The sequence below is a fragment of the Corapipo altera genome, unplaced genomic scaffold (assembly GCF_003945725.1).
Source record: "Corapipo altera isolate COAL_440 unplaced genomic scaffold, ASM394572v1 138, whole genome shotgun sequence".
NCBI lineage: Eukaryota > Metazoa > Chordata > Aves > Passeriformes > Pipridae > Corapipo > Corapipo altera.
This window is the reverse complement of record NW_020885036.1, coordinates 475945-503199: the sequence shown is the minus strand read 5'-3', so window position 1 is coordinate 503199 and position 27255 is coordinate 475945. Positions and strand designations below refer to the sequence as shown.

Genomic DNA, 27255 nt, shown 5'->3' with positions numbered 1-27255 from the left:
TGAGCACAGCTGAGCAGGGAGCAGCTGCTGCCCTGAGCCTTCCACAGGCTCCCAGGGCTGTGCCCAGCAGGAATGCTGAGCTTTTCCTGGAGCCACGTGCGGAGAGCGAGCACAGGAGTCAGAAACAAGCAAACAAACCCATTCATGGAGCAAATGAGAGCAACAGCTAAATCAGAGAGCAGTTGCTACCTGGCCACAAACACCTGCCAGATGAGGAGGTGGGATCTATCCCACTGGATGAGTTGTTATCCTCGGGGCATCCAGGCAGCCGTGGAGCTGCAGAGCTGCCAGGCGCCTGCAGCGTGGAGCAGGGTAGGGACAGCACCCACACTGCTGGAGGGCAGAGCAGGGGGATCAGGAGGGCTCAGCAGGGTGGAGAGCAGGAAAAACAGGCTCCATCTGGGCAGGGAGATGCACATTGTTCCCCTCACTTGGGAAACCAGCTGGGAAACTGCCCCCCCAGTTCCAGCGGAGTCAGGGGAAGAACATCCCGACTCCGTGTGCTTCCCGAGCTGGGTCTTCTGGCTGCAGCAGTGTCTCATAGCCAGAACTTGACCTTTCCAGCAGCAGTTAGCTGGGAGAGGAGCTGTGCAGCTGATGAGCACATGAAGGGCTTTATCTCACCCTCAGGCGTGGACAGTGACTGTAAAATCCTTGGCAAAGGCAGCAGCTCCGTATTGATCCCAGGAAGTCCAGGTGCTCCTTTGCATGAAAATCACATGAAAATGGGATTTCTCTGTGTGATTTCCTTGCTGCTGCTTGAGGCTGATGGGTCTGTGAGAGTGACATCTCCCCGTGCCCAAGGGCCACCTGCAATAGGTGACAGTTGTGGCACCCGAGGTTGACAGCAAGAAGTTGTCATCCCTGTGAGGGGGATGTGACTGGTGATCACCATAACCTGGTCAGGGAGAAGCTCAGTTTGTTTGAAAGGGAAGGGATATATCCTAATTTCCATACATTTCAGTGGAAATGCCAGAAAACAGGGAAGATAACACCATCAGAGATACGCTGGAAGCACTGGGATCAAAGGGAAGAGCTGTTTATTTTTCCTTGTTATCATTTGCAGGGATGAGGCCTTGGGAAATGCTCTTGGTATCTACCCAGTCTGACTGGTTTTGTTTAAATAAACTGGTGTCAGAACATTCCAGAAGGGTCAGTGTGGAGGAAAAGGGGTCTCAGTCTCACAGAGTCCACGCTGGGGACAAGGCTGAAGTGGCAGCAATGCCTGGTTCTCCAGCTGCAGGACCTGCTGTAGGGAGCTGAGGAGGTGCAGAGGATTTAGAGACCTGTCCCAGACCTGTCCTCCTGTGCTCAGGAGACTGGGATTGGAATTGGTTCCTCTCCTGATTCCACCCACTTGCAGCCGAGCGTGGTTAGTGCTGCTAAAACCGTACGTGGGATTAGGGGGGGAAAATTAGCCCTGAGCTTTCCTGTACCTGCAGGAGGCTGGAATGAAACTCTGACTCAGACCAAAACAACATTTAGAAAATGTACCAGGCCCAGGCAGAATAATCAGTTGCTGGTAATGACTATTTGTCTTGTCACCTCGTTGATGCCTCCCGTTGTAACGTCCTCACCCCCCAGTTTCCAGGGAAAGGGCATCCTGTAAATCTCACAGGCACGTTGTTCCACTGGGAGCTATTGTCCTTCTCACTTCACAGGCTGGAGAGATGCCTTCAGCTGGAACCTGGCAGCAGCAGAAATATGGCAGAGGCAGTTCCACAGCAAAACACCTTTGCTGTGTGCAGGGAATTGATGTTTCCCTCCTCTCTCAGCCCAGCTCCACGTCTGCCACAGAACAATCCCCACTGCCACCGTTCTAAACAAACCTTTCATTTGGGATTCTCCCCAGGCTGATTATCCCCACTCTGGCACATCCAGAGGAAATGAGTTTTGCACCCTGGTAGGTTGTAATAACACATAATCCTTCTTCCCTTGGGAAGCTCTGCCAAGGGCACCGGAGGTGTCCCGTGAATGAGGATGAACGAAGCCCTGCAATCCACCTGTGGAGCACAGCAGGTTTCTTCCTGGGTTTAAGGGGCACAAGAAAGTTCCCGGGACTTTAGGGAGGTCACCAAGCAGGGAATAAACGCCAGGAGTCCCAGCTCCCAGTCTCCAGGTTTAACTTGTGAATACAGCAGGTTCAGCTGCCATGGGGGGTTGTCCCAGTGCTTTCCTTGGGAGATGCTGAGTCAGTTAGACAGAGCCACTGCTGTGTAGCAGCTTAAGCATCAAAGGAGAAAGGGGAGAGGTTTACAGGAGCGTGGCTTAATTCCTATTTGCCTGTCAGCTCAGAGCACGCACATGTTCAGATATCACAGCACGAGTAACTGATAACCCCTCGTTTATTAATCCCTGGTAACTCAATCTGCCCTCTCAGCCCTGAGTGCAGAGCAGAGATGATGCCCTCAGGAGCTGCAGATCAATTTAAATTTCCAGAGCCTCGGTGCCTGACTCACTCCAGAGTGCCAGAGCTCCTTAGAATAACCACAGAGCAGATTTCCTGTCCCAGAACTGAGCCCCGCTCCCCTTCCAGCAGCCCTGGCTACCACCTTCTCCTGTGCTAGAGCCATTCACAGCCGTGCAGGAGGGCACATGTATGTCTGAAGAATACTGCCATGAACAAGCTGCCACCCCCCTTTCACACCAGCACTGGGTCTTCTGGGCGCTGGTGCTTCCATGCAGCTCATCTGCAGGAGGGCAGGGACTCCAGGGCCCTTCTTTCTCCTCCCTGTTGCTGGTGGTGCTCAGACACACTGGGCAAAGCTCTCTTGGAAGTGGCAGTTCCAACAAAGGGCTCAGAGTTGAATTAACTGGGGAAGGCATGTGAAGACACTGAGGGCACTTGGTGTGTTCAGCTGGAAAGGAGGAGACTGAGGGGAGACCTCACTGCAGTTCCAACTGCCTGGGCAGGGGCAGAGGAGGGGCAGGGACTGAGCTCTGCTCTGGGGGGACCAGGGACAGCACCCAGGGAATGGCTGGAGCTGTGTCAGGGCAGGGTTAGGTTGGATCTCAGGAAAAGGTTCTTCCCCCAGAGGCTGGTTGGGCACTGCCCAGGCTCCCCAGGGCAGTGGGCACAGCCCCAAGGCTGCCAGAGCTCCAGGAGGGTTTGGCTGCTCCTCTGGGGCACAGGGTGTGACTCTTGGGGCTGGGCCTGTGCAGGGCTAAGGGTTGGACTGGATGATCCTTGTGGGTCCCTTCCAGCTCAGCATATTCTGGGATTCTGTGAAAAGGTGGGGAAACCAAGTCACTGTGTTAGAGCAGGACATGGCTCAGGTCACGAAGCCCAGCAGGGGTGGAATCAAACCAAGTTAATAAACTCCCTGGTTAATGGCCCAGATGCAAATCCTGATTGCAGGACCTCGGCTGACTCCCAGCTCCCCCCAGCTGGCTGCACTCCAGGACTGGGACCAGCCCTCCAGTGCCACCTCTCAGGGATCCTCAGGGAGAATGAAGAGCCCTGGAAGTGAAGGTGGCAGCAGCCCAGCTCTGCTGACCCAGGAGGCTCTGCTTCATTAGCCCCAAAACACTGCTGACTGTGAACACTTCCATCCTGGCATTGCAGGTTCTGCTTCTCCATAAAAGCAAAAAGCAGTTTATGAGGGAACAGTCAATAATGTGCTGCTTTATTGCAGCTGGTTGGGAGCAGTTTGCAAATGCGCCCTGAGGCCTCCTGCCATGGACAGGCTGGGAGAGGGGTCCTGACATGTGTAAACATCCCACCCCATGGCCACAGAGACGGAAACCAGCCATAAAGTGGACGTGATCACTCCTCCAGCCTGCTGCAGTTTTTTGGGGCTCAGATGGTCTCCTGCTTTGCATTTCAGCAGTTCCAGCCCACCAAGAACCTGCTCTCATATGGAGATAAAGAGCAGGAGGAGCGGCTGAGACTGGGGGTACAACAGGAGGTGCACTAAAACACCCTGCTGGTACCCAGGTGGTGGCACAGGCAAGAAAAAGGAGAGGAGCACAGGTTGGGTGAAATGTTCTCGCTTTTATTCAGGCTCTGAACAGTCACAAACCCAGCCCCTGTGCTCCCCAGCACTGCTGCCCCTCCTGCCCCTCGGATGTCCCTCCCCAGCCAAGGGCAATGTCACTTCAAGGCTTCCCCTCCAGGTGAAGTGACACCCTCACCCTCCTGTCCCAGCCTGGCTGCCCTGCAGGCTGAGGCACTTACAGAAGTCTCTCTTCCCCAGGTCTTTGGGGAACCTCTGTTTCTCTTTGCAAGATCAGTGGAGAGTGAAATCCACGGGCTTGAGCTGCCGGGGCTGGACAAGGCGCCTCCTGAGAATCCTCTGGAACAAGTTTCTCCTGCCTGTCACAGCGGGGAGCTCCAGGCTGGAGCTGCTCCTCTGGTAAAACACCCCCAGGAGCCTCTTCTCCCTCTTCTCTGCCTCTTTGCTCTCCAGAACGTCTGTTCTTTGGATGTCTGTGACGGGGCTGGCACATCTCCCGGGCAGGGGAAGCCCTGCTGAGGTCCCGAAGGCTGGGCTGGCTCTGCCATCCTTGAGAGCGGTGGCACAAGGACTCGGCTGCTTGTGGCCCCTCTGGCCTCCATCCCTCTGGGAATCTCCCTCGGCAACAGCCATCCCGGGGTGTCTGCAGCATCCTGGGTCCTCCTGCCAGCCGGGACGTGTCTCGGCAGCAGGACCTCGAGGGTGGCCCGAGCCTGAGTGAAAAAACGCCTCCTCCCTGGTAACCTGCGGGCTCTGCCCCAGGGTGACAAAGCCGTAGGGGGTGGTGACCTTGGGGAGGTGGGGCAGGGACAGAGCTGCCCAGGCAGTGGGGTCTGGGCTCGGCTGGGCAGGGGGGTCAGAGCAGGAGGAGTTGGGGCCGGAGGAGTCGGAGCCCGGCAGCTCCTCCCGCCCCGCTGGGTCCGAGCTGCTCCTCCACGCCGTCCCTTCCAGTTGCCCCATCCCCTTCCCTGAGCCCCTGTGCTTCCCGTGGACGTCCAGGGAGGGGATGGTGAACTGCGGGATGCGGTCGGGGGTCACCACGTGGAAGAAGATGCCACTGGAGCTCTTGCCCTGGAGCGTCCCCTCCCAGAGGGACATGGTGGCACCGCGGGGCTCCCCGGGCAGCGCTGGCTATTTATGCCCTGCTGCCAGCCCTGATTGCTCCGCGGGCAGTGACGTGGTGACAGCGCTGCCAGGGCCCTGCACCTGCCCCCTCCGGGCCAGCAGCCCTTTGTCACCCGCCCGGCAGACAGATGGAGGGGGACAGGTGAGGACGCGCTTGTCCCCAACATCATCGCCTGCCCTCCTGCTCTCACGCGGGGCTGAGTGTCACCCGTGAGGCAGGAGAGAGGGAGCTGCGAGGGGGAGAGCCGAGTGCCGGGGTGAGCCAGGGAGGGAGGGAGGGGGCACAGCGAGCGGTGCCCGGCGCAGGATGAGTCACCGCCCGTGGGCATCAGGTGGAGCCGAGCGGGAAGGGGCAGCTCGGAGCGGGAGACAAACACTCGAGCTCTGTCTAGCAAAGCTCCCGTCGGGAAAATCTCCCACGCGATTACCCAGAGAAAGCAGCACTTTCAACCACTGCACCCCCCCGCCTTCCCCCCGAGTCCCTCCGCCCACCTCTGCCGGTGCCAGGGCCGTGCTGGATTGTTTCCCGCAGCTCCGCCCCACCGGGGGGGGGGGGGGGGGGGGGGGGGGGGGGGGGAGCAGTCCCGGGCAGCCCCCAGGGCTGAACCAGGAGAGCAGGGGTTGTGCATCCTCCAGGTGGGAGGATGAAGCTGCTCTCCCAGAGGAGACTCAGCTTTGTCTTTCTATGCAGCAGGGGCAGAGCTGCAGAGTGGGCTATGATTCTATCCTATGATTCCCTGTCACCCTCCCCTTGGCTAAGGAAGCTCCTCCACTAGCAGGGGGACAAGGGCTGCTTTAGGTTGGATCCTGCTCTGAAAATGATGCAGTGAGGAAAAGCAACTCCATCTCTGTGTGGGCACAGACCAGGAGGGATGCAGAGGGGGCCCCCCTCACCTGGGGTCCAGCTTCTCTCATCCCTGGGGGGCTCAGCAGGGCAGGTTTTTGGCATCTCATCACCTTCAGCTTTTTGCATCAGCACAGGGACATGTCCCAGATCAGTCTTGGCAAGCTCTGACTCCCAGGAACAGAGACCCCAAACTGAGGGGAAATGAATCCCTAATTGAGAGCCCTTAAGGCTACCCCAGGCCCAGGGCTGAGAGCAGGAGACCCCCATGGGAGGGCACTGGGCTGCCCCCCAATTAGCAGCTCATCAGTGTAATGAGGAGCACATGGGCCAGGGGCTATAAGTAGCTTGAGGGCCCCATCCTGGGTTAGGCCAGGTTTCTGTCCAGTCTGGGCTTCATGAAGCAGCAGCAGCAGCTAAAGCTGGGTTCAAGCCCAGAGCAGGTAAAGGTCCTCCAGGTGCCCCAGGGGCTGTTTCTGCTGGGGGCTCTCTCAGAGCTGCTGTGCAGGATCTGATTTGTCTCTCTCTCTGTCTAGGTGAGACCCCTCACCAGCAGTGATCCCCACTCCTTCTTCAGCAGGTTCCTGGAACAAATCCTTCAGCTGAGCTTTGTCAAGTACCTGGTAAGTGACGTTCCTGCTGCTAGAGGAGCCCAAGGCCAGGGGCTGGGGTGGGAAAACCTCAAGACTTGGCAGTTTCTTGAGTTTTTCTGCCAGGTATTTTCTTCTTTCTATCTTTCCACGTCATTAGATGTTAAGAAGAAATTCTTCCCTGTGAGGGTGGAGAGGCCCTGGCACAAGTTGCCCAGAGCAGCTGTGGCTGCCCCATTCCTGGAAGTGTCCAAGACCAGGTTGGATGGGACTTGGAGCAACCTGGGCTAGTGAAAGGTGTCCCTGCCCATGGCAGGGGGTGGGATGAGATTTAAGGTCCCTTAAAACCCAAACCATTCCATGATTTTCCCTCTGCCCTGTACTCAGTGTGAGCTTGTCTTCTGCTTTCCTCCCCATCCTGGAGTTTCCCTCTGCCTGCTTTGGCCTTGCCTTGTTCCCTGTTGCTCGTGGTGGTTGCAACATTCACATTTCTCTGCCTGCCTGGGCCAGGAGAGATGGGAGGACTTTGTGAACAAAGTCCAATCCAACAGGTCCTGTTTTACCTGGCTGAAGTTGGTCCCATCTCAGCCCCACGCTTGGGAGCAGAGCAGGGTTTAAGGCTTTCACATGTGAGAACTTCTAGATACTTAATGTACCTCTCTTTGCAGCTCAAGATGCTTCAGAAAGCATGGGTCTGGATTGGATTTGTGATCCCTGTGGAGACCATGATCAGCCAACTCTGCCCCACCCGGTCTCCCCCCAGGCCCGGCCGCCTGGCCAGGAAGCGCCGGGGGAGACTCGTGTGCCTTCTCCTCTCCGTGGTGCCCACCAGGATCCAGAACATCCTGGGCTCCCTGCCAGCAGACTGGGGCCAGGGCAACCAGCCCAGGGGTGAGAGTTCCTGCTACACCTGAAGGCTTTGCAGCTGACAAACACAGCGTGGCAGGGTTTGGGATTCCTGCGGAGGGCTGGGACACACGGCTGTGTGTCTGTCCTGAGGTGGTGATGGTGCCTCCTGTGAATCCCTGCAGAGATCTTGGAGGCTCCAATCAACCCATCCAGCAAAGCCAGCAAGAGGAAGAGGGATGATGTGGCTCTGGAGGAGCAGGAGTCCTGGTTTGTGGTGCTGGAGAGGGACTTGCCAGAAGATGACTCTGAAGACCTCATATATGAGGTAAGATGTTGTGGCTGCTGGGCAGGATTGTTCCTCAGGGGCTCAGCAACTGGGAGGTGATGGTTTGGGCTCTGAGAGCTCCTGTACCCTGGGAGTGTCCCTGCAGAGGAGCCTGTGCAGGGAGGGAAGAGGTTTCCTTCACTGTCCCCACTTTGTGGGGGGTGTCCAGTGAAGAGCTGGACTCTGACCCTGCTGGGTCCCTCCCAGGTGAGCACATCCTGTGAGTACTTGGACATCACTCAATCAGTGTCTGAAAGGTGTGGGTGCCCCCCTTGTCCCACAGCACTGAAGTTTCCCTCTGGTTGATGTCCCTGCAAAGCAGTGTCTCTGTCCCCCGTTGGCTGTGGCTCCCAGGATTGGGGTGTCCTTCCTCACACCTCCCTTGTCTCTTGGCCTCTTCCCCCCCCATCCCAGCCCTCGGATGAGGAGTCAGACAGTGAGGAGTACAGGTCCCACAATGACACTGAGGCAGAGCTGGAGCTGGAAGAGCAGGATGGGATCACAGTGATGCTGAAGGAGTCCTTGGATCCCCAGGTGAGTGTTCCTGCTCCCTGCTGGCTGCAGATCCATTCCTGGGGACACTGGGAAATACTGACCTGGAAGGTTGTGCTTCCCTCCTTGTTCCCTTGGCTGTAAAAGTGTCAGGGGTTACTCAGACTACTCTGAACATCCTGGACCCCTCACAGCCTGACCATGTCCCTCCTCTGCGAGCAGAGGACACACAACCCTCAGGAGCTGGTGGTGCTGCCAGGGCTGGAGGATCCAGCTGGGTCCAGTAGTGGGGAAGGTGCTGCAGACGTGGGCAGTGGTGATGGTGATGCCCAGAAGCCCCAGGCTGATGTGAGCAGTGGGCAGGAGGCTGATAGAGAGTGATGACAGCAGCAGTTTGTCCCAGGTAAGGACTCCTGAGACATGATCCCACCCACCCTCTCGGTGGGGAGGTGTCACAAGTGTGGAGGTGTTTCAGCCTGGGGGATGTCCCCAGGCTCTGAGCCCTTGTGACACAGCCCCTCTGCTGCCAGGGGAGGTAGGAAAGGGTTGTGGGGGCTCCAGGCTTTCTCCCTGTGCAAAGAGACAACCTCAGTGCCCCCGTGGGGTTGAGATGGTGTTGGGTGTGCACAGGGGGGGGCATTGTCACAGTGCCAAGTGCCACTGCAGCATTTTGTGGTGGCACCTCTGATCCTGCAGGTTGCCATGAGCCCTTTCTGACTGTCCCAGGTATCCTGCACTTTAAAATGAGATTTATAGGAGAGTCTTTACCACTAACAACTTCCTTTGGGGTCACTCACTACTCTAGTCCCAACTGTTCCCAAAGAACCAGTGGATACTGCCCTAATTCCCAGGAAACTGGTGCTCTGCCTGGCTCACAGGGAAGTGGAGGGTGAGGAGAGGTGCAGGGTGGGTTGATTTGGACTCAGTAGCCCCAGTGTCAGTGACGGCAGCCAGTTTAAGGGGGAACATCTCTGTATTTTCTAGGAAAACCAGGAAGCCTGACCCATGGACCTGGACCTTCTGGGGCTGCAAAGTTCCTGACTCCCTGGGGCCACTGTGCCCCTGAGTAAGATGTCCAGTTAAATGCTATGTTGTTTTTTGAAGTTTATAATAAAATTTCCCTGTTTCTCCCTGTGAATTGGAATGTGGTTGGCTGTCAGTACCTGGAGCTGCACCAGGTGACGTGGACATGCTGCTGCTGGGACCTCAGGGGATGGGGTTCTGAACCGTTCTGTGGCTCTTCATAGCTCTGAGAGGGTGATGACTCTGGGAATGCTGGAATGTGTGATGGGAAGGGGAGGGGAGGGAGGGAAGGAGCTGGGTTTCCATATGGCAGTACCTGAGCTTGGACACACTGACTGGTCCCTGATAGCCCTGGACTGGCTGGTGCCTCAAAAGAACTTCCCTCCACATGCAGAGCATTTCCAGAAATACAGTGGCAACAGGTCTACCTTGTGTACCTTAAACCTGAGAGCTCTGCATGGAGCCTTCTCGTTCCACGTGGATCCTACAGAAGACCCTGGTTCAGCACAAGAGTTGAAGAAACAGGGATTTGGGGTCTGGAAAGGGAAATTAGGAACAGAAAGTGCCTGAATGCAACCCTAGAGCTCTGGAGTGATTCAGCTGGTCACCGCCTGGCCCAAGTCACAGCACCTGAGGCTGCAAAGAGCAGTAACTCCTCCACATGGAGGGTGCAGATGGGAACAGCTCGGGGTGTGCCTGGAGCTGCTCTGTGGGTAAATCAGCTTGGACCAACAACACTCTCAATGCTAAAATCACCTGTGGCATCCTGCAGCTGGACAGGCTGAGCTCTGAGGTGGGTTGAACCTGAGTGGGCCAGGCCAGCTCTGCTCTGAGCCTGCCAGGGAAGAGCTGCCAGCTCGTGAGTGTCTGTGGGGATGGCTGTGCTCACCCCATGCCACAGGCAGAGCCTCCAGGGAAGTACAAACTCTCTCCAGTGCTGCAGGAAGGAGGTATTGAGATGTCCCAAGGTCTTGTTCTTGTCCCCCAGTTCATATGGGCTGAAGGAAAGAGTGGGAGCTACAAATCCAAAAAGCCCAGGGAGTGTGCAGGCAGGTGGTGAGTCAGGTAAGGAGGATGGAGGTGTCCTGTCCCCCCAGGCCCTGCTGGGATCAGGGATGCTGATGTCTCTTCAATTAAAGATTGTTTCCCCCATCAAAAGCAGCTCTGGGGCAGGTTGTGCTCTGTGCAGCTTTTCTTGCTGGGTTACAGTGGTGGGTCAAAGGGCTTCTCTGGCCAGCAGTGAACCACTGAAAGGAAGGAATTATGGTGCTTTAAAAGAATAGCTGGGTCAGGACACATCTCCTGGAGCTGCAGCCCTTGGGCTCCTCCCTGGCACTCCAAAGTTGGCTTTACCCCTCCAGAGCTGGCCACGGAGCTGGCACTGGCTCCTCACACCTCTGCTTCAGGGGGGTTTGTCAGGGACTGGGCAGAGCTGGTTTGCTCCCAGGTTTGAGCAGTTATTTGTGCACCATTAACAGTCCGGAGCCATGAAGCTCAAGAAGCCATAAAGCTGCTCCCCCTCCTTGCCATGACAGTGTCTCTTTAAATGCAGGTGTGTCTCTTACCTGGGATCATCTGCAGCCTCAATAGCTCTGGTTTCATTACTGCTCAATAATAGCAAGATTTTTTATTTTTCAGATTGATAGAGCTGATATTGCAACTCCTGGATATTAAATTGGGCTCTGCATTAATTCAGTTTTTCCTTGTTCGTGTTCAATAATTCTCCCATTCTCTGCAGCCAGCGCTTTCAAAGCAGAAATTAATAAAATATCTTTAATGGCATCCTTGAAATCTGTGCTGGCTTTTCCTCTTGCTCCTGAGCTTTAGGAGCACTGGAGGTGGAGATGAAGAGCAGGCTTTGTTCCTTGTCTGGGTGTCAGGCTGCAGAGTGACTCTGCTTAAATATAGTGAGGAAGAAACCAGGATTAAATCTGCCTCTCTGCAAATTAATTCTGTGCACACCTGCCTGCCATGAGGGTTTTGCCCAAAGCTTCCCAGATCTTAAGCCCTGATTTAGGAGAAAGAGACCTCCCCAGATGAGCATGGAGGGAGTAAATGGCTCGGTGGAGTCAGAAGTAGCTGAAGAGCTGTTTGATGCCAAGGTCACCCCGTGGATCCTGCCCGGGTAAGCAGGTGGTGTGTGTTTGTGGTGGCAGTGAGGAGGAGGGTGATGGGTGCCAGGGTGTGAAGGCTCAGCCTGGTGAGGTGGCTGATCCCTGGGAGGTGCCTGTGTTGGTGGTGGCCTCGTGGGTGTCACCAGGGGCTCTGCAGGGCCGGGTGAGCTGCCCAAAATCCTGCATGTCCCTGGGCTTCATGAGGCTTATGCACCCCAGACAGGCAGGTCTGGGGCCAAAAGGCTGTTTGGGGCAGTGCAGCCAGTCTGCTGGGGTGGGATCTGTGTGGCACAAAGGACATGATGCTTTTGGGGGACTTGGCCCCTTTTTGTGTCTGGGCAGGGGAAGATGGAGAGTCTGTCCTGCTGAAAGGTGAGAATCTGCACCTTTGAGCATCTCTTCAGTGTCCTTGTTTTTCCCTGTCCTGCTCTGTGGCTTTTTTGCCTGTTTTTCCCTCTGGTGTGAGGAGCTGAAGCATAGGCCATGTCCCAGGACACGGGGTGGCTGCAGCCCAGCTCAGTTTGGGGCTGGATGATGTGAGGAGCAGGGGACTGAACTCCAGCTGTGTGGAGACACACTGAGTCCTCCTTGGCATCCTCTGTTCTGGGCAAAGGCCCCAGAGGGATGTGAGGTGTGCCCACCTGAGTCTCTGGTGCCCTGTGCACCACCCAAGCCCAGCTTTTGTGTGGTCTCCCTCCCCCTTCCCCTCAGTGCCAGGTTGAGGAACAGATTCCCTCCCTCCACCCTCGTGTATCCCCTGAAATCTTCAGGCCACGTTCCCCTGCCCCTCCTGCAGCCCAGAGGGGTTGGGATGGTGGAAACCACGTGGGATGTGGCTCCCAGAGCTGAGGTTTGCACTTTCATTTGGCCTCGGTGGCTTTGTGGGTGACACCAGGGATGGTGCCACCTCCTTGTAAGGGCCACCAAAGAGCAAGGCAGGTGCTGTGAGAGGAGGATGGGAAGGAGGGGGAATGAGGACAGGGAGGAAAATGAAGGGGTAATGCAGTGATCAGAGGATGATGAGACAAGAATGGTCCTGGGGGAACCTGAGGGGCGAGTGAAGGTGACCCTGACACTCAAGGTCCATGGAGCAGCCTGTGCTAGACCTGTGGTGAGGGAGCTGCACTGAAAACAAATGGCTTAATTGAGGCAAAAATGACCATAATTAGCGTGAGCAAATCCAATTAGGAGCCAGGGGAGGGTTACCTTGGGCCTGTCCCTGGGAGCACAGGGGGCTGGGGGGGGCAGAGCAGCCCCAGGGCTGGGACAGGCAGGGGAAGGGTGAGAGGTCCCCGGGGGCTGGTGCTCCTTAACATCCTCTTCTCCTGGGGCTGCTGGCTTTGTGCCCTGGACTGAGCCTAATTAGGCTGGAGAAATGGATTTGCCAGGCTGTGCTCAGCAATTGCCTCCTCGGAGCAGCTCCTGAACAAACGCTGTCGGCTCTGCAGGGCTGGTCACAGAGAGGGTCAGCAATCCCATTCCAACCTTGCTCCAGGGCTGCAAGGAACATTTTGCTCTTTCCTACAAGGAGCAGAGTTAAAACTGCTCCTGTTTGTCCTTCAGGGGTGACAACTGGGCTCCTTGCAGGCCTGGGGGGCTGTGGGAGGGGGGACGTGCTCGGCTGCAACCCCGGCACGCTGCAAATAATGAGGTTAAATATTAACTGTAATGTTCTATATTGCAGCAGGCATTTCTTTCCTATCATGTGGGTGCAATTGCCAGAGATTCAGAACGTTAACTTCCAGAAAAATCATTGTTATGGGTCATAACTTTTGTTATAAAATTTTTTCCTCTGTTTTGGGAAAAACCACAACACTTCTCCTTGGGCTTCTCTTTCCTGTTCAGTCTCCTGCTCCCCTTCCCAACGTGAGTTATTCCCACCACTCCAGCAGTGAGGGGTAGGCACTGGCCACTACCCAAACCTACCCCTGCCTCTTCCAGCCCAGCAACAACTAATGCATGAAAATCAAACCCGGGGGTGCTGGGCTGTGGGGCTGTGCTTGGTGTGGTCCCAGTAACACCAGTAGAGCCACCAGCAGGAGGAGCAGGCAGGTACTGCCATTCTTGACAAGCTCTGGGAGCTCTCAGGGCCTGGCTCCCTCTCTGCTCACAGGACTGGGGTCGTTTGGGGTTCGCTCAGTGTGTCCTGCTCAGCCTCCACAGAGCATCCAAACCCTCCAGGTGCCTCCTCGGTGCTGTCACCCACGTGAGGCTCCTGCCTGTGACTGCTGGCAGCTCACAAAGATAGTCCCAGCTTTATCTTGCTGCTGTGACAGCGACAGGAGCGAGGGAGGCATTGCTGTGTCCCTGGGGAGCTCAGCACAAGCTCCAGCACTGAGGTTCCAGCAGAGCTGATGCAGTATCAGAGCACCACAAGTGCCCTAAACCCAGCAGGGTTCACGGCTGGTGTGACATCTGCACAGCCAGGGGACAATCAGCTGTCCCCAGAGCTCCTCTCACAGAGCAGGGTTGGGTCAGGAGGAGGTGCCCAGGCCTGGGGGACAGGGAGTTAATTTGTGCCTCTCTGAGGACACAGCACGTGGTGCTTCAGGGACAGGACTGCTGCTGGGCTCTGCTCCACTCAGGGCTGGGCAGGAAGGACCCAGCCACGTGCCTCAAGTTGCCCTTTGGGGTTTTGCAGTTGCCACTGAGGGCTTTCCATCAGGGCTAACTCTCCTCCCTGTGGATAACCTGGATCTGAGAGTCCAAAGGTGCCTTGGACCACCTGAGCAGTGTTTTAGCCCCTCACTGCAGGGAGGGCTCCCCCCAGGTGTGTAACTGGGAGCAGATGGTCACACCAGTGCCAGAGCCCTCCTGGCCATCACCCACACCCCTGGCAGTGCAGCCAACCCCTCAGAGCTGCACGGTTCCCAGCCCAGGCACTTTTGGCTCGTGTACTGAGAATGTTGGAGTCTCCCAAAGGCTTTGAGCCCATATTTGTGCTGCTGCCCTTGTTGGAGACTCAACTGGAGCCAAGCTGTTGGTCACAGTTGGGGGGGTGGAGAAGCTTGTGCTGCACCAGATGCCACGACTGGGCTGAGGTCCAGCTGAGACCTGGAGATTTACTGCATGTCAGAGTGTGAGCAGAGTGATGGAAAAGTGATCTCCAACGGGTCAGACCCCCTGTGCAAGTTGTCATGTTGAGCTGAGATGGGAGCTGAGCTGTGCCTCTCCCCCAGCAGCTGTGGAGTGTCTTTGCAGCCAAACCCCAGTGAAAGCTCTTGGAAACAAAGCTGGGAAGAGGAGCATGCTGGGAGCATTAATATGCTCATACACTCGGTGTGACTCACACCAGAAAGGAGAGTCATTTGCAGGTCTGATTAGCTTCATCCCTGCACCCTCCAAAACTCCCTCTGTTTGTTCATCTGAATTTGTTCATTTAGGATGCTGCAAGATATTAGCTCAGAGAAATGGGATGCAACAGGGATGGCTGAGGGCCACGGGTGACTCCAATTCCAGCCCCACAGAGGGAAGGAGGGACAAGGGCCTTGCTGGGGCTAATGTGTGACCTTCTGGTGGCTCCAGCTGGGGGGTGCAGAGGAGCCCCCAGGGGCCAAGGGTTGGCCAGTCTCTCCAGAGAGAGATTTTACAAGAGCAGTGACAGGGAGTTGTTTTAGACTGAAAGAGAGGAGATTTCGATTAGATATTGGGAAGAAAGTCTGTGAGGGTGGTGAGACCCTGGCACAGGTTGCCCAGAGAAGCTGTGGCTGCCCCTGGATCCCTGGAAGTGTCCAAGGCCAGGCTGGATGGGCTTGGAGCAACCTGGGCTAGTGGGAGGTGTCCCTGTTGCATGGTTGGAACAAGATGATCTTTAAGGTCCCTCCCAACCCAAACCACTCTGGGATCGTGCTGAGTTTCTTGCCCAGAGCACCCTGGCTCTCTCTGCACGAGAAGGGGCACCTGTGGCTTCAGTTCAGGGCTGGAGCATGGCTTGTCACCTGTCCCCTCCTTATTCTGCCACCCCCTTCTCCCCAGGGACCTCATCCATAGCTGTGGATGTTCCTCTGCCCACAGCAGGTGACTCATCCTCCTGATGTCCCCAACCCCCCCCCTGCAGGGAGGGGAGCCCTAGGCAGGTGCCTGAGATGTGAAGAGGTGGGTGAGGCTGCAGGTCCTGCTTTGGGGCCTTTCTGCTCTGCTCATCCTGCCTCCATGCCCCCCCTCTCTGCCATGGGTGCTTCCAGGGGCTCCAGGCCCCTGCCCCCAGCTGCTGTTCCTGCAGAGCCTGAGGGAGGTGGGGAGTGTGCTGGGACCTCAGAGCGATGACAAATGACCACAGATGTGGCACTGGGGGACATGGTTTGGTGGTGGGCCTGGCAGTGCTGGGCCAATGGTTGGACTTGGATGATCTTAGAGAGCTTTTCCAACCTATGACTCTTCCAGCTCCTGCCTTATCACCACAGATGCTTTCTCAGGAGGAGCCAACAGCCAAGGAAGCTTCATGCCCAGAGCAGCTCTGTGCAGCCATGGATTTATCCTGGTTTGCAGCTTCTGCTGCACATTCCAGCCAGTCCCCTCATCAGCTCCAGGGTCTCTGACAGACAGAGGGAATCTCGAGACCACCCAGTTCCTCCCCAGCAAGCAAAGAGCAGGTCTTACCCTCTCGGTTTGGGTGTTTAATGCAGTCGCAGCAGAGGCAGATCAGGATCTGCTGACATGATTCCCAGCCCTCCTGTGCTTCCAGGGAAGTGGGTGGCTTCTCTTTTGCTGTTTTCACCCATGAGTTAGTTTTATCCTTGGCTGCAGCTCACTTGTGGGTCCAGTCCCTGATGTTGATCAGTCACAGATTCTTAAAATGTCCTGAGCTGGGAGAGACCCACAAGGACCATCCAGTCCAACCCCTGGCCCTGCACAGACACCCCAGCAATCCCACCCTGTCCCTCAGAGCATTGTCCAAATGCTCCTGGAGCTCTGGCAGCCTTGGGGCCGTGCCCACTGCCCTGGGGAGCCTGGGCAGTGCCCCAGTACCCTCTGGGGGAAGAACCTTTTCCCAATATCCTACAGCAAAGGGGTGTTTCAAGGATGGGAATTTCATCCTGGGGTTGGAGAGCCTGAAGTGGTGGGAATGGTGAGGGGTCAGCAAGTGCTGGAGGCAGCCCCCAGGCACCCTCTGCAATGCCAGCAGCCCAGAGCAGATGTCCTCCCACCAGCCGGGCATCGTTCATGCAAGAGTGCTCCCCATCTGATAAATCATATTGGAGAGACAGGACACAGTGGGGCTTTTAATTATAGAAACAATTACCAAGGATTAATGGCAGCAGTGCTGTGACTGAGTGTTGTTATTCCTATAGTTTAATAAAGCTTTGGTAGTTTTTGTGAGATGTGGAGAGCAGTGAGGTGATGCTTCCTTTGGCTGTAATGCACCTCAGCTCCTGCTTCATCCCACTCTCTTCTTCTCACTGAGATATGTTTGGAGGCTTCCAGGAGGTGCAGAGGATTTACTGGATGAAGTCTTGGTAAGATTTGTTCTGGGAAGGGACTGGGAGATGTTGAAGTGAGATGATGTGGTACATGGAACCGCCGAGGTGGAGCCTGAAGGTGGGACAGGCCCCATGAGGTGGAGCAGGGACATCTTGGCTCAGTGTCACCCAACATGGAGTGTTCCCCAGGCTGGTGTGGTCTGAGATGCTGCTCCCCCAAAAGTAGGTCCCTTCAATGCCCAGGTGGGTGGGGTGGCCCTCAATAAACAGCTCCAGCATCTTTGCACCAGGGTCTGTCTGAGAGAAGGATCAGGTCCCCACTAATCAAGGAATGGTTTAGGTTTGAAAGGACCTTTAAAGGTCATCTATTCCAGCCCCCCTGCCATGGGCAGGGACACCTTCCACTAGCCCAGGTTGCTCCAAGCCCGGTCCCACCTGGCCTTGGACACTTGAGGGATGGGGCAGCCACAGCTTCTCTGGGCAACCTGTGCCAGGGCCTCATCACACTCAGCATAAAAAATTCTCTTCTGCTTCCCAGACTTGAAGAAGCCCCCCAGCCTCCTTTCCTGCCTCCCAGCAGCCTGGTGAGCTGCTCGTGGGGCTGCCCTGCCCGGGATCCAAGTTTAATCAGCTCGGAAGGCACCGACGGAGCCGACGGCTCGGGAGAATGCACAAGTCGGCAGCAGCTCCCCTTTGCCTGCAGCCCTGGTTGTTCCCCACCGAGGAGGGTGGCTGGGCAGGGAACAGCCCTGCGGCAGCGGGGACACAAACACGGAGTGACAGGAGGACAAGAGACACGCGGGGGTCAGCCGGGTGGCCGGAGCTGTCGGCGGAGAGGGGGAGAGCCGTGCCGGGCTGCTGCCTCCAGCCGTCCTTCCTCCTCCCTTCCTCTGGAATGCTCAGCTCCTCCTTCCTCGCTCTGGGATGCTCGCTGGGATGCTCGGTGGAAGGCACAGGTGAGGCTGGGGGCTGGCAGGGGCTGCCCCGGGGGTTTGGGGCTGCAGGGAGAGCACAGGGCTGCCCGAGGGAGCCGAGCCAGGCTGTCCCCTGCTGAACCGGCCCTGGCAACCCTGGCATTGGCACCTGCCCCGCACCCTGAGCTGGGCTGGGAGCTAGGCTGGGAGCCCAGATGCTCCCTGGGAGCACTCCCTCCTCTGCAGCACCCCCGGGAGCACCCCATCCCTGGGAACGCCCCCGGGAGCACCCCTGGGAGCACCCCATCCCTGAGAACACCCCTGTCCTGGTCATTCCCAGGAGCATCAGCCTGTGGCAGGAGGACCCCAAGGTTTGCTCCAGGGTTTATCCCGGAGCAGAGCAGAAAAAAACTGGCCCAGGGCAAGAGCAACCTTGAATTCCAGGTCACTCAGTGGTGAAGCAGGGGAAGGGGCACCAGACAGGCTGGACCATGCCTGGCCCAGGTCCCCCAGCAGGGCCTGGAAAACCCATTCCCAGTGTTCCTGCGTGCTGGGGGTGGGGGGTGGATTTACCAGTCCAACGTGCCTCCTGCTGGCTGAATAATTCACGGTGGCAGGCGGGGAGCAGCGATCTTCGGCCCCTCTCGCATATTCAGCGCTGGGAGGAGCTGGTGTGAGCAGAGGGAAGGGAGCGGGAGGTGGGGACGGTCACAGCGGACTGGGACCCCCGGGCACAGCTGCCTCTCTCCTGCCAACGCCACAGCCCAGGGAGCTGCGTGGAGAGGTGCCCTCGGGCAGGGAGGTGTCTCTGCATCCCTCTGCCAGGTACAGCTCTTGTTTCCAAACAGTTTTTCCTTCCGTGGAGGACGTGGGCGGGTTTGTTGCCTGTGAAAGTGAGACACTAATAACGCTGGCCGGGTGCCAGCGCAGTGCTTGTTGTCACCTCCAGCGCTCCCCAGAACGCTCCTGCAGCCCCGTTCCGTGCCTGTCCCCCACCCCACACCCCCGGGAGCCGCAGTGGGTGCGTGAGAGCAGCTGTGACTGCACAGAGCCCGGAGCTGAGCTATCAACAGCCCGAGGGGAACGTGTCTCCTCCAGTCTCCTCCAGCCTCCCGAGGCTGCCAGAGGGGCCTGGCTCCAGGCAGCCTGAGTCATGGTGCCAATTCCCACAGGATGAAGCTGGAGAAGTTCCCTCATGCCCTAGAGCCACGTTCAACCCCGTTCAGCATCAGGGCAGCCAGAGCAGTCTGATGCCCATGTGTGGTCCCCATGACAGGCAGAAGGGATGAGGGTTTTTCTGGCAGGCAAATCATGTCCAGCACTGTGGAGCTTCATGTGAGGGTCAGAAGAGGCTCTGAACAGCTGGAAACTGCTGGATTTCTTGGGAGAAAGACTGTCTTCAAACTGCTGTTGGCCAAGGCTCTGGAGACCAACACATGGATAGAGACCATAGAGTCATTCAGGTTGGAAAAGACCTCTGAAATCATCAGTGATGACCCTCCTGGCAAATTATAAGGTGTTTTCTATTAAAACATTCCCTTTTTAAAACCTATTTCCCAGCCATGAGAGCCTCTCTGCCCTGCAGGGCCTGAGCACGGGCATGGCAGGGAAATGGCAATAGGCTGGGAGGTAATGATGTGGTCCTCAAGGAAAAATTACTTTCCCAAGGTTACCAAAGGATTCATCAGCCATCAGCCCTCCCAAATTAGACCTTGTAGACCCACCTGGCTTATGAATCAGCTCTGCCATCACTGCAAACCAGCATAATTTATCTTGTCTTAAACACAACAGCTCCCATCCCACCCTGAGGATGTGGAGGGAGAGTAGGTAGCCAAAAAAACCCAGGACTCCCTGTGCTGGACTTGGCAGAGCAGGAAGAGCTGGATAATGGGGAGGTTCTTCCCTCACTGTTTGAGTTCATATTGTGATGTGGTACATGTGAGGACAGGGAAACTGGAGAACTTTGGGGATTGGCACGTCACCTCAGCATGACCTGAACCAGGAAAGAGGCTGGGAAGGACCATCCCTCTGGGCAGCCCCAGTGAGCAGAGACAGGGCACAGCAGAGGGGAGAGAACCCGGAGAAAACTGGGAGAAAACCTCGAGAAAACCTTGAGAGGCTCCTGTAAGCAAAGGGACAGGGAACTGTGGTGTCACCACTGTCACCTCCCAGCTACACCTGGGCACAGGAGAGGGGCTGGGCAGCTCCTGCTGGAAGGGAGGAGGTCACTGAGCCCCAGATGGAATGTGGGAGTCTCCTTCACCTGTTGGTGCTTTGAGTTCATTCCTTGCAAACATGGGACAAGCCTGGTGGTGACTGGGGACGTGTCACACGAGTCACACCAACTGGCAGCTCTTCCCCCAAGACTGGAGTGACCAGTGGATCAGAAATGGGAGTGAGACAATAGAAGAGGGTGAGGGGGACATGTCCATGGTCCCCAGCCTGGGCCATGAGCTCCCTCCTGCCCCTACCTGTGACATCCCTCTGTGAGAACCGGGTGAGGGCCATCCCACAGCAGGGACAGGAGTGAATTTGGGGATTTTATTGCTATGTGCTCCCCTCTGCCATGGGAAGAAAAGGGGCAGACACCGATCTCTTCTCTGTGGTGACCCAGGGAACAGCCTGAAGTTGTGTCAGGGCAGATTTAGGTTGGATCTCAGGACAAGGTTCTTCCCCCAGAGGGTGGCTGGGCACTGACCAGGCTCCCCAGGGCAGTGGGCACAGAGCTCAAGGAGCATTGGGACAATGCTCTCAGGCACAGGGTGTGACTCTTGGGGATAGTCCTGTGCAGGGTTAAGAGCTGGACTGGATGGTCCTCGTGGGTCCCTCCCAGCTCAGCACACCCCGACTCTGTGGCTCAGTTCAGACTGACGGGGACAAGGGGACGGGGACAAGGGGACACGACTCGCCTGCGACGGCCCCACCTCTGAGCGGGACCCAGCGGCTCCCAGAGCGGGGAGCAGACACAGCCAAGGCTTGAGCTGCTGAATGAAGAGCAGAACCTGCTCTGTCTGCGTTAGGTGTGGAGACACGGGGACACGGGGCACTGGGGACAGTTTTCGTCTAGCGGGTACAAATGGTGTGTTTGCAGTGCCTGGCATCCAAATCGCCTGCAAAGCAGCTCTAATGCTGTTTGAAAACGAGCTGCTGGGAGGGATTCGATGCCTCTCTCAGATCAAGGCAGGCGGGAGGAGCGGGGGGGAAGCGGGGGCGGGGAGCGCGTTTGGCACGACGCGATGAGAGGGAGGGAATGGGAAGGGAATGAGAAGGGAATGTGGGCTGAATTTCATCAGGAGCAATTTCCTCCCGTGGAGGCAGCGGAGAGGCCGCCCCCGGCTCTCCGATGGTGGGAGCTCTGGGATCCCACCGGGCACAGCTCCTGTGTTCGGGGGTGGAGGAGCGACCTTGGACCCCTCCAGCACCCCCGCTGCCTCTGCTGGGAGGTGTCACACTGAGACACCTGAGAGCAGGTGAGACAGGCAGCAGCTGGCAGAAAAACACTGTGCCAGCACTTCCCATCACCCCTTCTCCAGCCCGTCCTCACCAGGATGGCCACGCTGCCCATGGGGGTGCCCAGCCCAGCCCAGCCCTCAGCCAGTTCTGGTCACACTGGCAGTGTCACACTGGTGCTCCCAGATTCCCTGCAGCCTCTCCTGTTCCTCCTGGGCAGTCCCAGGTGGCTCAGCTGGAGGGGTCATGAGCCAGGGCAAGCAATGGCAAGAAAATCCCTGAGCCGGGATGGCACCTGCCCCCTCCAGGGACAGCCTGGGTGGCACTACAGAGCCATGGGTGATGCTCTGGGGAGGGACACTCACTGCCCTGTTTGTGCAGAGCGGCTGCAGTGCTGAATTCCACGTGTGCCCAAACCCTGGGGACCCTGAGACTATAAAAATGTGCAGTTTGGGGTTTTGGCAGAGCCGGGGGGTTGGGGAAGGCATTTGCAGCAGCCCTGCCCAGCTCACTGCCTGCCTGAGGGGATCTGCAGTGAACAGAAGGAAGGTTTGTAGGTAAACTGAGGCAATCAGGAAGGGAAAATACTGGGAGTAAACTTGAGGCAGTCTATAGGGCAGAAAATAAATAGTTTGAGGTAAAAACAAGGTAATCAGTGGTGCACAGGTAGGGAAGGTTTTGAGAGTAAACTTGAGGTGCTCTAAAGGGCAGAGAATGATCAGGTTTAGATAAAAATGAGGTGATCAGAAGTGGACAGGTAGGGAAAGGTTTAGGGGTAAAATCTGAGCTGATCATCACTAGTGCACACCCCACAGCCCAGCCACCCTCTCCCAAAACCCCTGAGCTCAGGCAGCCTGGGAATGTGGATATAGACTTGGATATAGCGCCTGAAACTGCCTTCTCCCAACTGCCTTTGGGTCAAGCAGGGATCACAGAGCGAGGTTTTCCCTATCCCAGGGACACTCCCAACCCCACAGTGTCACTGCACTGTCCCCAGGCTGCTCCCAGGCCCTTGGGGACACAGGTGGCTCTGCCACTCGAGCTGGGCAGGGCTGGGCAGCAGCAGCAAAGCCCGGAGCAGAGCCAAGGCTCACAGTGGGAAGGAGGAACCAGGGCACATCCACTGGCAGAGGTTCCTCTGGTCATGTATCCTGGTACCTAGAGAACCTTCCTGGATTAGGGAGGGCAAATAGAAACCACTCGGCTGCCAGGATGAGAAAATGAGCTGGGCAGCCCTGGCCCCACCTGCTGAGGGGAATAAATGATCAGCTGTGGGGAATAAATCACTGGCCATGGGGAATAAATCATCAGCTGGGGGGTCTGTGGGGTTGAGAGCTAATCCCTGGGGATGAGCAACCCTGGAAAGGCAGCAGCAGCACCTGGAGCAGGTGTGTTCCCATCCAAGCTAGGGATCAGCTCCATGTGGAACCTGGATGCTGTGCAAGACCCCCAGCCCCCAGCAAGGGAGTGATGGCCTTGCAAAGGGGGTCCAGGGTGGGCTGAGCCCCACCATGAGCATTGTGCCAGGGGAAAGCAGGAGAAAACCGCTGTGCTGGGAAACCAGGGATAATTTGCTGTCTCCTTCTCTGGGCAGGGAAGTAGTTGGGCTGGGTTTGAGGGCTGCTGAGCCTGCAAAGGCCCTGAGGAAACCAACTGGTGCTGGTGTTGGGTGGCTCTGCAAAACTGAGCCATGGACCTTAAAAAAGGGAATGGGGGGAGGTCCTCCTTCTGTGGGATTTTGTCACCTTTGGGGTGACTTCACTGCCAGAAGGGACACCTTGACCCAGGCATGGAAAAAGAGCTCAGTCAGGGGTTGCCAAAGGCAGCAGGAGCAAGGGCAGGTGAGGTCTGTGCTGTCACTCGAAGCCCAGGCAGTTGGAGAGGGGAAAGGTCCCTCTCCTTCCTGCTTGGATCAAAACCCTTCACCTGATGGTGTTCCTGCTGGTGACAGCTCAAAACAGCAGGTACTTGGCCAAAGAAACTTCCATTGTTATTACCAAATATTTATTAAAAGTAACTGGGCTTAGTCACAGGCTCAGGCTGCGTTTGCAGAGCGGGCTGGTCCAGGCCGGGCTCTGTCAGTAAATACAGGGTGAGATGTGTCCCCTGAGGGGCTCCTGCTCTTACAGCACAGCACAAGTGCAAACACAGAGACATCGGGCTCAGGGCAGAGTGGGGAGGAGGAAATGGGCTTTGTAGGGGGAAGAATTCCAGCTCTGAGTTGAGCAGGTCACGGACACACCTCCTGGTGTGGTGGCAGCTCTGCCCTGTGCCCCCCAAAAACCCCACAGTGGGGGCAGTGCCCCCCATCTGCATGCTGGAGTCCTGCCAGAGTGGCACAGATAGGGGGAAGAGGCATTTTGGGTTTTGATGGGGGACCTAAGCAAAGTGAGCCCACGGGACCTCCCTGGTGCCACCCTGGAGAAGGTCACCCAGGCTGGGCCCTGCCCGTGGCAAGGACAGCCCGGGGGTGTCCCCTCCAGCCAGCTGTGTCACTGTCCCTCGGGTCTGGGGCTCTGCAGAGCCTCTGGCCAGCACAGCTCTGGGGGTCACACCCCCCAGCTCAGCCCCACCCCAGCCAGGAGTCCCTGGCACGGTGCTGTCCCCAGGCCCTGTGGCTCGGCTGCATCTACTCGGGGACATTTGGGGGTGGGGGGTCTGGGCTGCCCTCCAGCCATGCCAAGGGCGTCCCACCAAGCAAGGGCTGACTCCCCAACATCCCTGAGCCCTTCCAGCATCATTCCAGCTCCAAAGGGGCTCCTGGTGAGCTCCCCAGGGCCCGATTTCTGATGGGTCTCGTCCACATGGATCCAGAGCTGCTTCCTTCTAGGAGTTAATCGAGGTTTCCATTAGGGAAAATTAATGGCCACCAAGAGTCTGGAGTCATCACATGGCTCCCACTGCTGCATTCTTAGTGGGGAAAAAAATCACTGGCTGTCACAGGAGCTGGCAGAGCTGGAATGCTGCATTTGGGCTGGCAGGGGACCAGCGTGGCCAGTGTCAGGGGGATCTGGCACGGGACCCCACAGCCAGGGAGAGGCCCTGGATCCTGGGATCAGCGGGGGAGGATCCCACACTCCACCACAGAGGACAAACTGGGGGCAAAAAGGAGTTCACCTCTCTGTTTATTGGAATTAATTTTTCCCCTTGGCACGTTTCAGCCAAAAACTCTTTGGGATTTTGAGCCTGTGCCAGAGCAGCTGCGACTTTTTTATTTCTCTCACACTTCTTTTTTTTTTTTTTTCCCCCAATCATTTTGCTGAGTCTGTGTGAAAATGCCCCAGAAAGCAGTAAAACTTGTCAAGATGCTCCCAGAACTGGCTCACATGGAACAGCATCTCCAAAGGCAGGGCCCCTTCCTGAAACACCAGCCCTGAGAGCCTCAGGGTCCTGCCACCTCTGTGTGTCCCCCCAAGCTCAGGGCATGGTTGGACTGGATGATCCTGAAGGTCTCTTCCAACCTTGATGATTCCAGGATTCCATAGCATTTATGTTCCCCTCTGTTCCCAGCTGTCACCCGGGTGGCCCCGCTCCATCCCCGTCCCGATGCTCAGCAAGGGGCCGAGTTTGGAGCAATGTGGTTCATGGATCCTCATCTTCACCTTGGAGGGAACTTTGCACAGGGTCAGGCTCTTGGGACGGGGGGGACAGGTGAGGGTAGAGCCCAGGGCACCTAAGGAGGTGAGCAGATCCTGTCTGAGCACCCAAATGCCACAGCCCAGAGTGCACAGAGAACAGGGACCCCCTGCCCAGCCTGTCCCCTGTCCCCTGGCGTGAGGTCCCTTTGGATTAATGCTCAGATTGAAGCCAATTTGACTTAATTGGAGAGTGTGACCAAGGGCCCTTTGGGCTTCTCCAACGTGCAGAGTGGGGTTGTAGCCTCAGCCCTGATGCCTTTCCACCACATCTTTGTCCTGCTCTCTTGTTAAAGCCCAAAGTGATGCTAAAGGGGCATCAGAGCTGATGGCAGGAGGCAGCAATGGGGCAGCACCTGAAGCAGGGCTGAGTCAAAACCCACATCACAGGCTTTAATCACAACCTGCCTTTTCCCTTATTCTGATCAAATCACTCATCTGTGCCTTGATTTCCCCACAGAGTAAAGTAATGGTACAAAGGGGGCACAGTGAGACAGAAATAACTTGGTTTTCTGGTGAGATATTTGGGGAGGGGACAAGGACAAGGTGGTCCCGTCCAGCCTGGGCTCCCCCAGCTCCCCCTGTGCATTGTCAGTGCTCTGCTTCCCCCAGATCCACCCTAACCCTCACCACCAGGCAGGGAAGCATCTTCCATCAGGCCAAATGAGATCAGCACTTGGCTCCCAGCGACGGGATCCAGGCAATTCCCCCCATCCCTTGATTAATAACAAGGCAGGTCCGTGGAGCGAGGTGGGGGGGACCTGCTTAATTGACTCTGTGCTTTTGATACAGCAGCTTAATGACTGTGTTCAAATTAGCCAGAATCACCTTTTCATCCTGGGGAATGGAAATGAGAGGTGGATTTCTCCGGCACACCCTCCCCCCCACACTGGCCTCTTAAAAACACATCTCCAAATAAACCAAACGCGTTTTTCACGCTTGGATTTTTCATCTTCTATTAAGCAGATAAGTTGATATTGTTTAAAACAGCAATGAAATTCCTTCACAGCCCTGTAAATCTCCTGGTTTTAACTGCAGATCCAGGGCTGAGGATGGGGATGAACCTCAAAGGGGAAAGCCTGGGGTGCTTGTACCTGCAATGAAATTATAAATCCACATCCTGGAGCAAACAAGCAGCAGGAGGCACCAGAAACCTCCAGGAGCAGAAGAGCTGGGCTGCAGCAAAGGATGGGAGTTGGGAGTGGAACCTGTAAGCTGGAAGAGCTTCACATTTCTCCTGACAACACTCTGCATGAATGGAGCTGATTCAGAGGAGAACATCTCATAGGAGAGCCCACCAACGTGGGGTTCAGGGCTGTGCCCTGCTCCTTCCCCCTGAGCCTACCCTCAGTTTTCCATAAACGGGAGGAGATGCTACCAAAACCTGCTGTCAGATGCAGCAAATGTCACTGAATGGCTCTGTCACACAGCACATCCAGGGCACAGGACACTCCACTCCAGCAGCCCAGGGACCAGCAACACTAAGGACCAAGCAGGGACAAGTGGAGAGGAGCAACAATTCCACCCTGGAAAGAAATCAGCCTCAAGGAGGGAATCGGCCCCTCTCATCCTCAAAGCCTAATTCACCAAATGAGGAGAAGAGCTCCGAGGAGGGATGGGCCATGGTGAGTGCTGTCTCCAGGTGAGCTGTGGGTGCTGCTGGGGGGCTCCAGGTTATTGTCCCGTGAGCCTGGCATCTCCCTGGCACTGGAGCCCACTGCGGGGGCACAAATGCAGGAGCCATGGCTGGGCTGGGGGCTGTGATTGTTCCCGGGGCTGTTCGTGCCCCAAATGCCCCAGTTTCCCTATTGGAGTGGGGGAAATGGCTGTGTTGGTCCATAACCACCTCCACAGGGAGAGCAGCGAGGGGAGCTCGGGGTGAGGTGGCACCTGGACCCTGTTCCGGGGGGGCACAGGGCAGGGGGGATGCAAACGCGCTGCCGTGGGGCTGGGGCAGAGTGGGTATCCAGGGGGGCTGGAGTGGGGCTGGGGGAGCCCCGGCAGGGCGGTGTGGGGGTACCTGGGGGTGCTGGCACGGGCTAGGGGAAGCCCAGGCAGGGTGGCAGAGGGTACCTGTGGGTGCTGGTCCGCCGTGGGAGCCCAGGCAGGGCGGTGTGAGGGTACCCAGGGGTGCTGGAATGGGGCTGGGGAAGCCCAGAGAGAGGGGCCGGGGGGGACCCAGGGATGCTGGCGCGGTGCCGGGTGCCCCACGCAGGGTGGCACGGGGACACGGGGTCGGGGGGCCCACCCAGGGCACTCCGGGGCTTGGGGACCCCCGTCTGTCCGGGAGGGACCCTTCCCCTTTGAGCGCGGCAAAGCGGGAAGCGGAGCCCGGAGCCCTTCCCTGCGTTTCTCCGCGGGCTCCGCGCCCGATCCCGCATCTCCCCCGGCCCCGTCCCCTCCCCCGGGCGGGGGGCGCGGGGGGGCGGCTCCAGCGCACGGGCGGACGCGGTTCGAGAGGCGCCGCCGCCGCCGCGCCGCCCCCGGGGACGGGCCGGGGCCGGGCCGGGGTCCGTCC

At 57.2% G+C, this 27255-nt stretch overlaps 3 protein-coding genes across 5 annotated transcripts in view; 2 read left to right on the top strand and 1 right to left on the bottom strand.

Annotated features, from left to right (window-relative positions):
• Window positions 1–3979: 3979 nt before the first annotated feature.
• Window positions 3980–5056, bottom strand: LOC113959360 (C2 calcium-dependent domain-containing protein 4C-like). Its single transcript, XM_027668312.1, has one exon. It carries the CDS (start codon window positions 5052–5054, stop codon window positions 4230–4232), a length of 825 nt encoding a protein of 274 aa, XP_027524113.1. The 5' UTR covers window positions 5055–5056; the 3' UTR covers window positions 3980–4229.
• A 128-nt stretch (window positions 5057–5184) lies between these two features.
• LOC113959366 lies at window positions 5185–9230 on the top strand. Its single transcript, XM_027668324.1, has 7 exons — window positions 5185–5223; window positions 6462–6548; window positions 7184–7406; window positions 7547–7689; window positions 8104–8223; window positions 8404–8584; window positions 9166–9230. Exons 3-6 carry the CDS (start codon window positions 7190–7192, stop codon window positions 8560–8562), a joined length of 639 nt encoding a protein of 212 aa, XP_027524125.1. The 5' UTR covers window positions 5185–5223; window positions 6462–6548; window positions 7184–7189; the 3' UTR covers window positions 8563–8584; window positions 9166–9230.
• Window positions 9231–18410: 9180 nt separating this feature from the next.
• Window positions 18411–27255, top strand: part of LINGO3 (leucine rich repeat and Ig domain containing 3) — a 32974-nt gene continuing 24129 nt past the window's right edge. For 2 of the 3 annotated variants that reach the window (XM_027668288.1, XM_027668290.1), the window contains exon 1: window positions 25715–26362. In XM_027668288.1, coding sequence (XP_027524089.1) covers window positions 26353–26362 — 10 coding nt within the window. In that variant the 5' untranslated portion in view covers window positions 25715–26352. Of the gene's footprint in view, window positions 18478–25714; window positions 26363–27255 lie in introns of those variants that run through there. The other variant, XM_027668289.1, reaches the window with a different exon arrangement.

Excerpts from the sequence above, each read along its gene's own strand:
- LOC113959360 (XM_027668312.1), bottom strand. The coding sequence starts at position 5,054 with ATGTCCCTCTGGGAGGGGACGCTCCAGGGCAAGAGCTCCAGTGGCATC.
- LOC113959366 (XM_027668324.1), top strand. The coding sequence starts at position 7,190 with ATGCTTCAGAAAGCATGGGTCTGGATTGGATTTGTGATCCCTGTGGAG. Across the intron at positions 7,690-8,103 it reads CTGAAGACCTCATATATGAG|CCCTCGGATGAGGAGTCAGA; the intron begins GTAAGATGTTGT and ends CCCCCATCCCAG. Across the intron at positions 8,224-8,403 it reads AGGAGTCCTTGGATCCCCAG|AGGACACACAACCCTCAGGA; the intron begins GTGAGTGTTCCT and ends CTCTGCGAGCAG.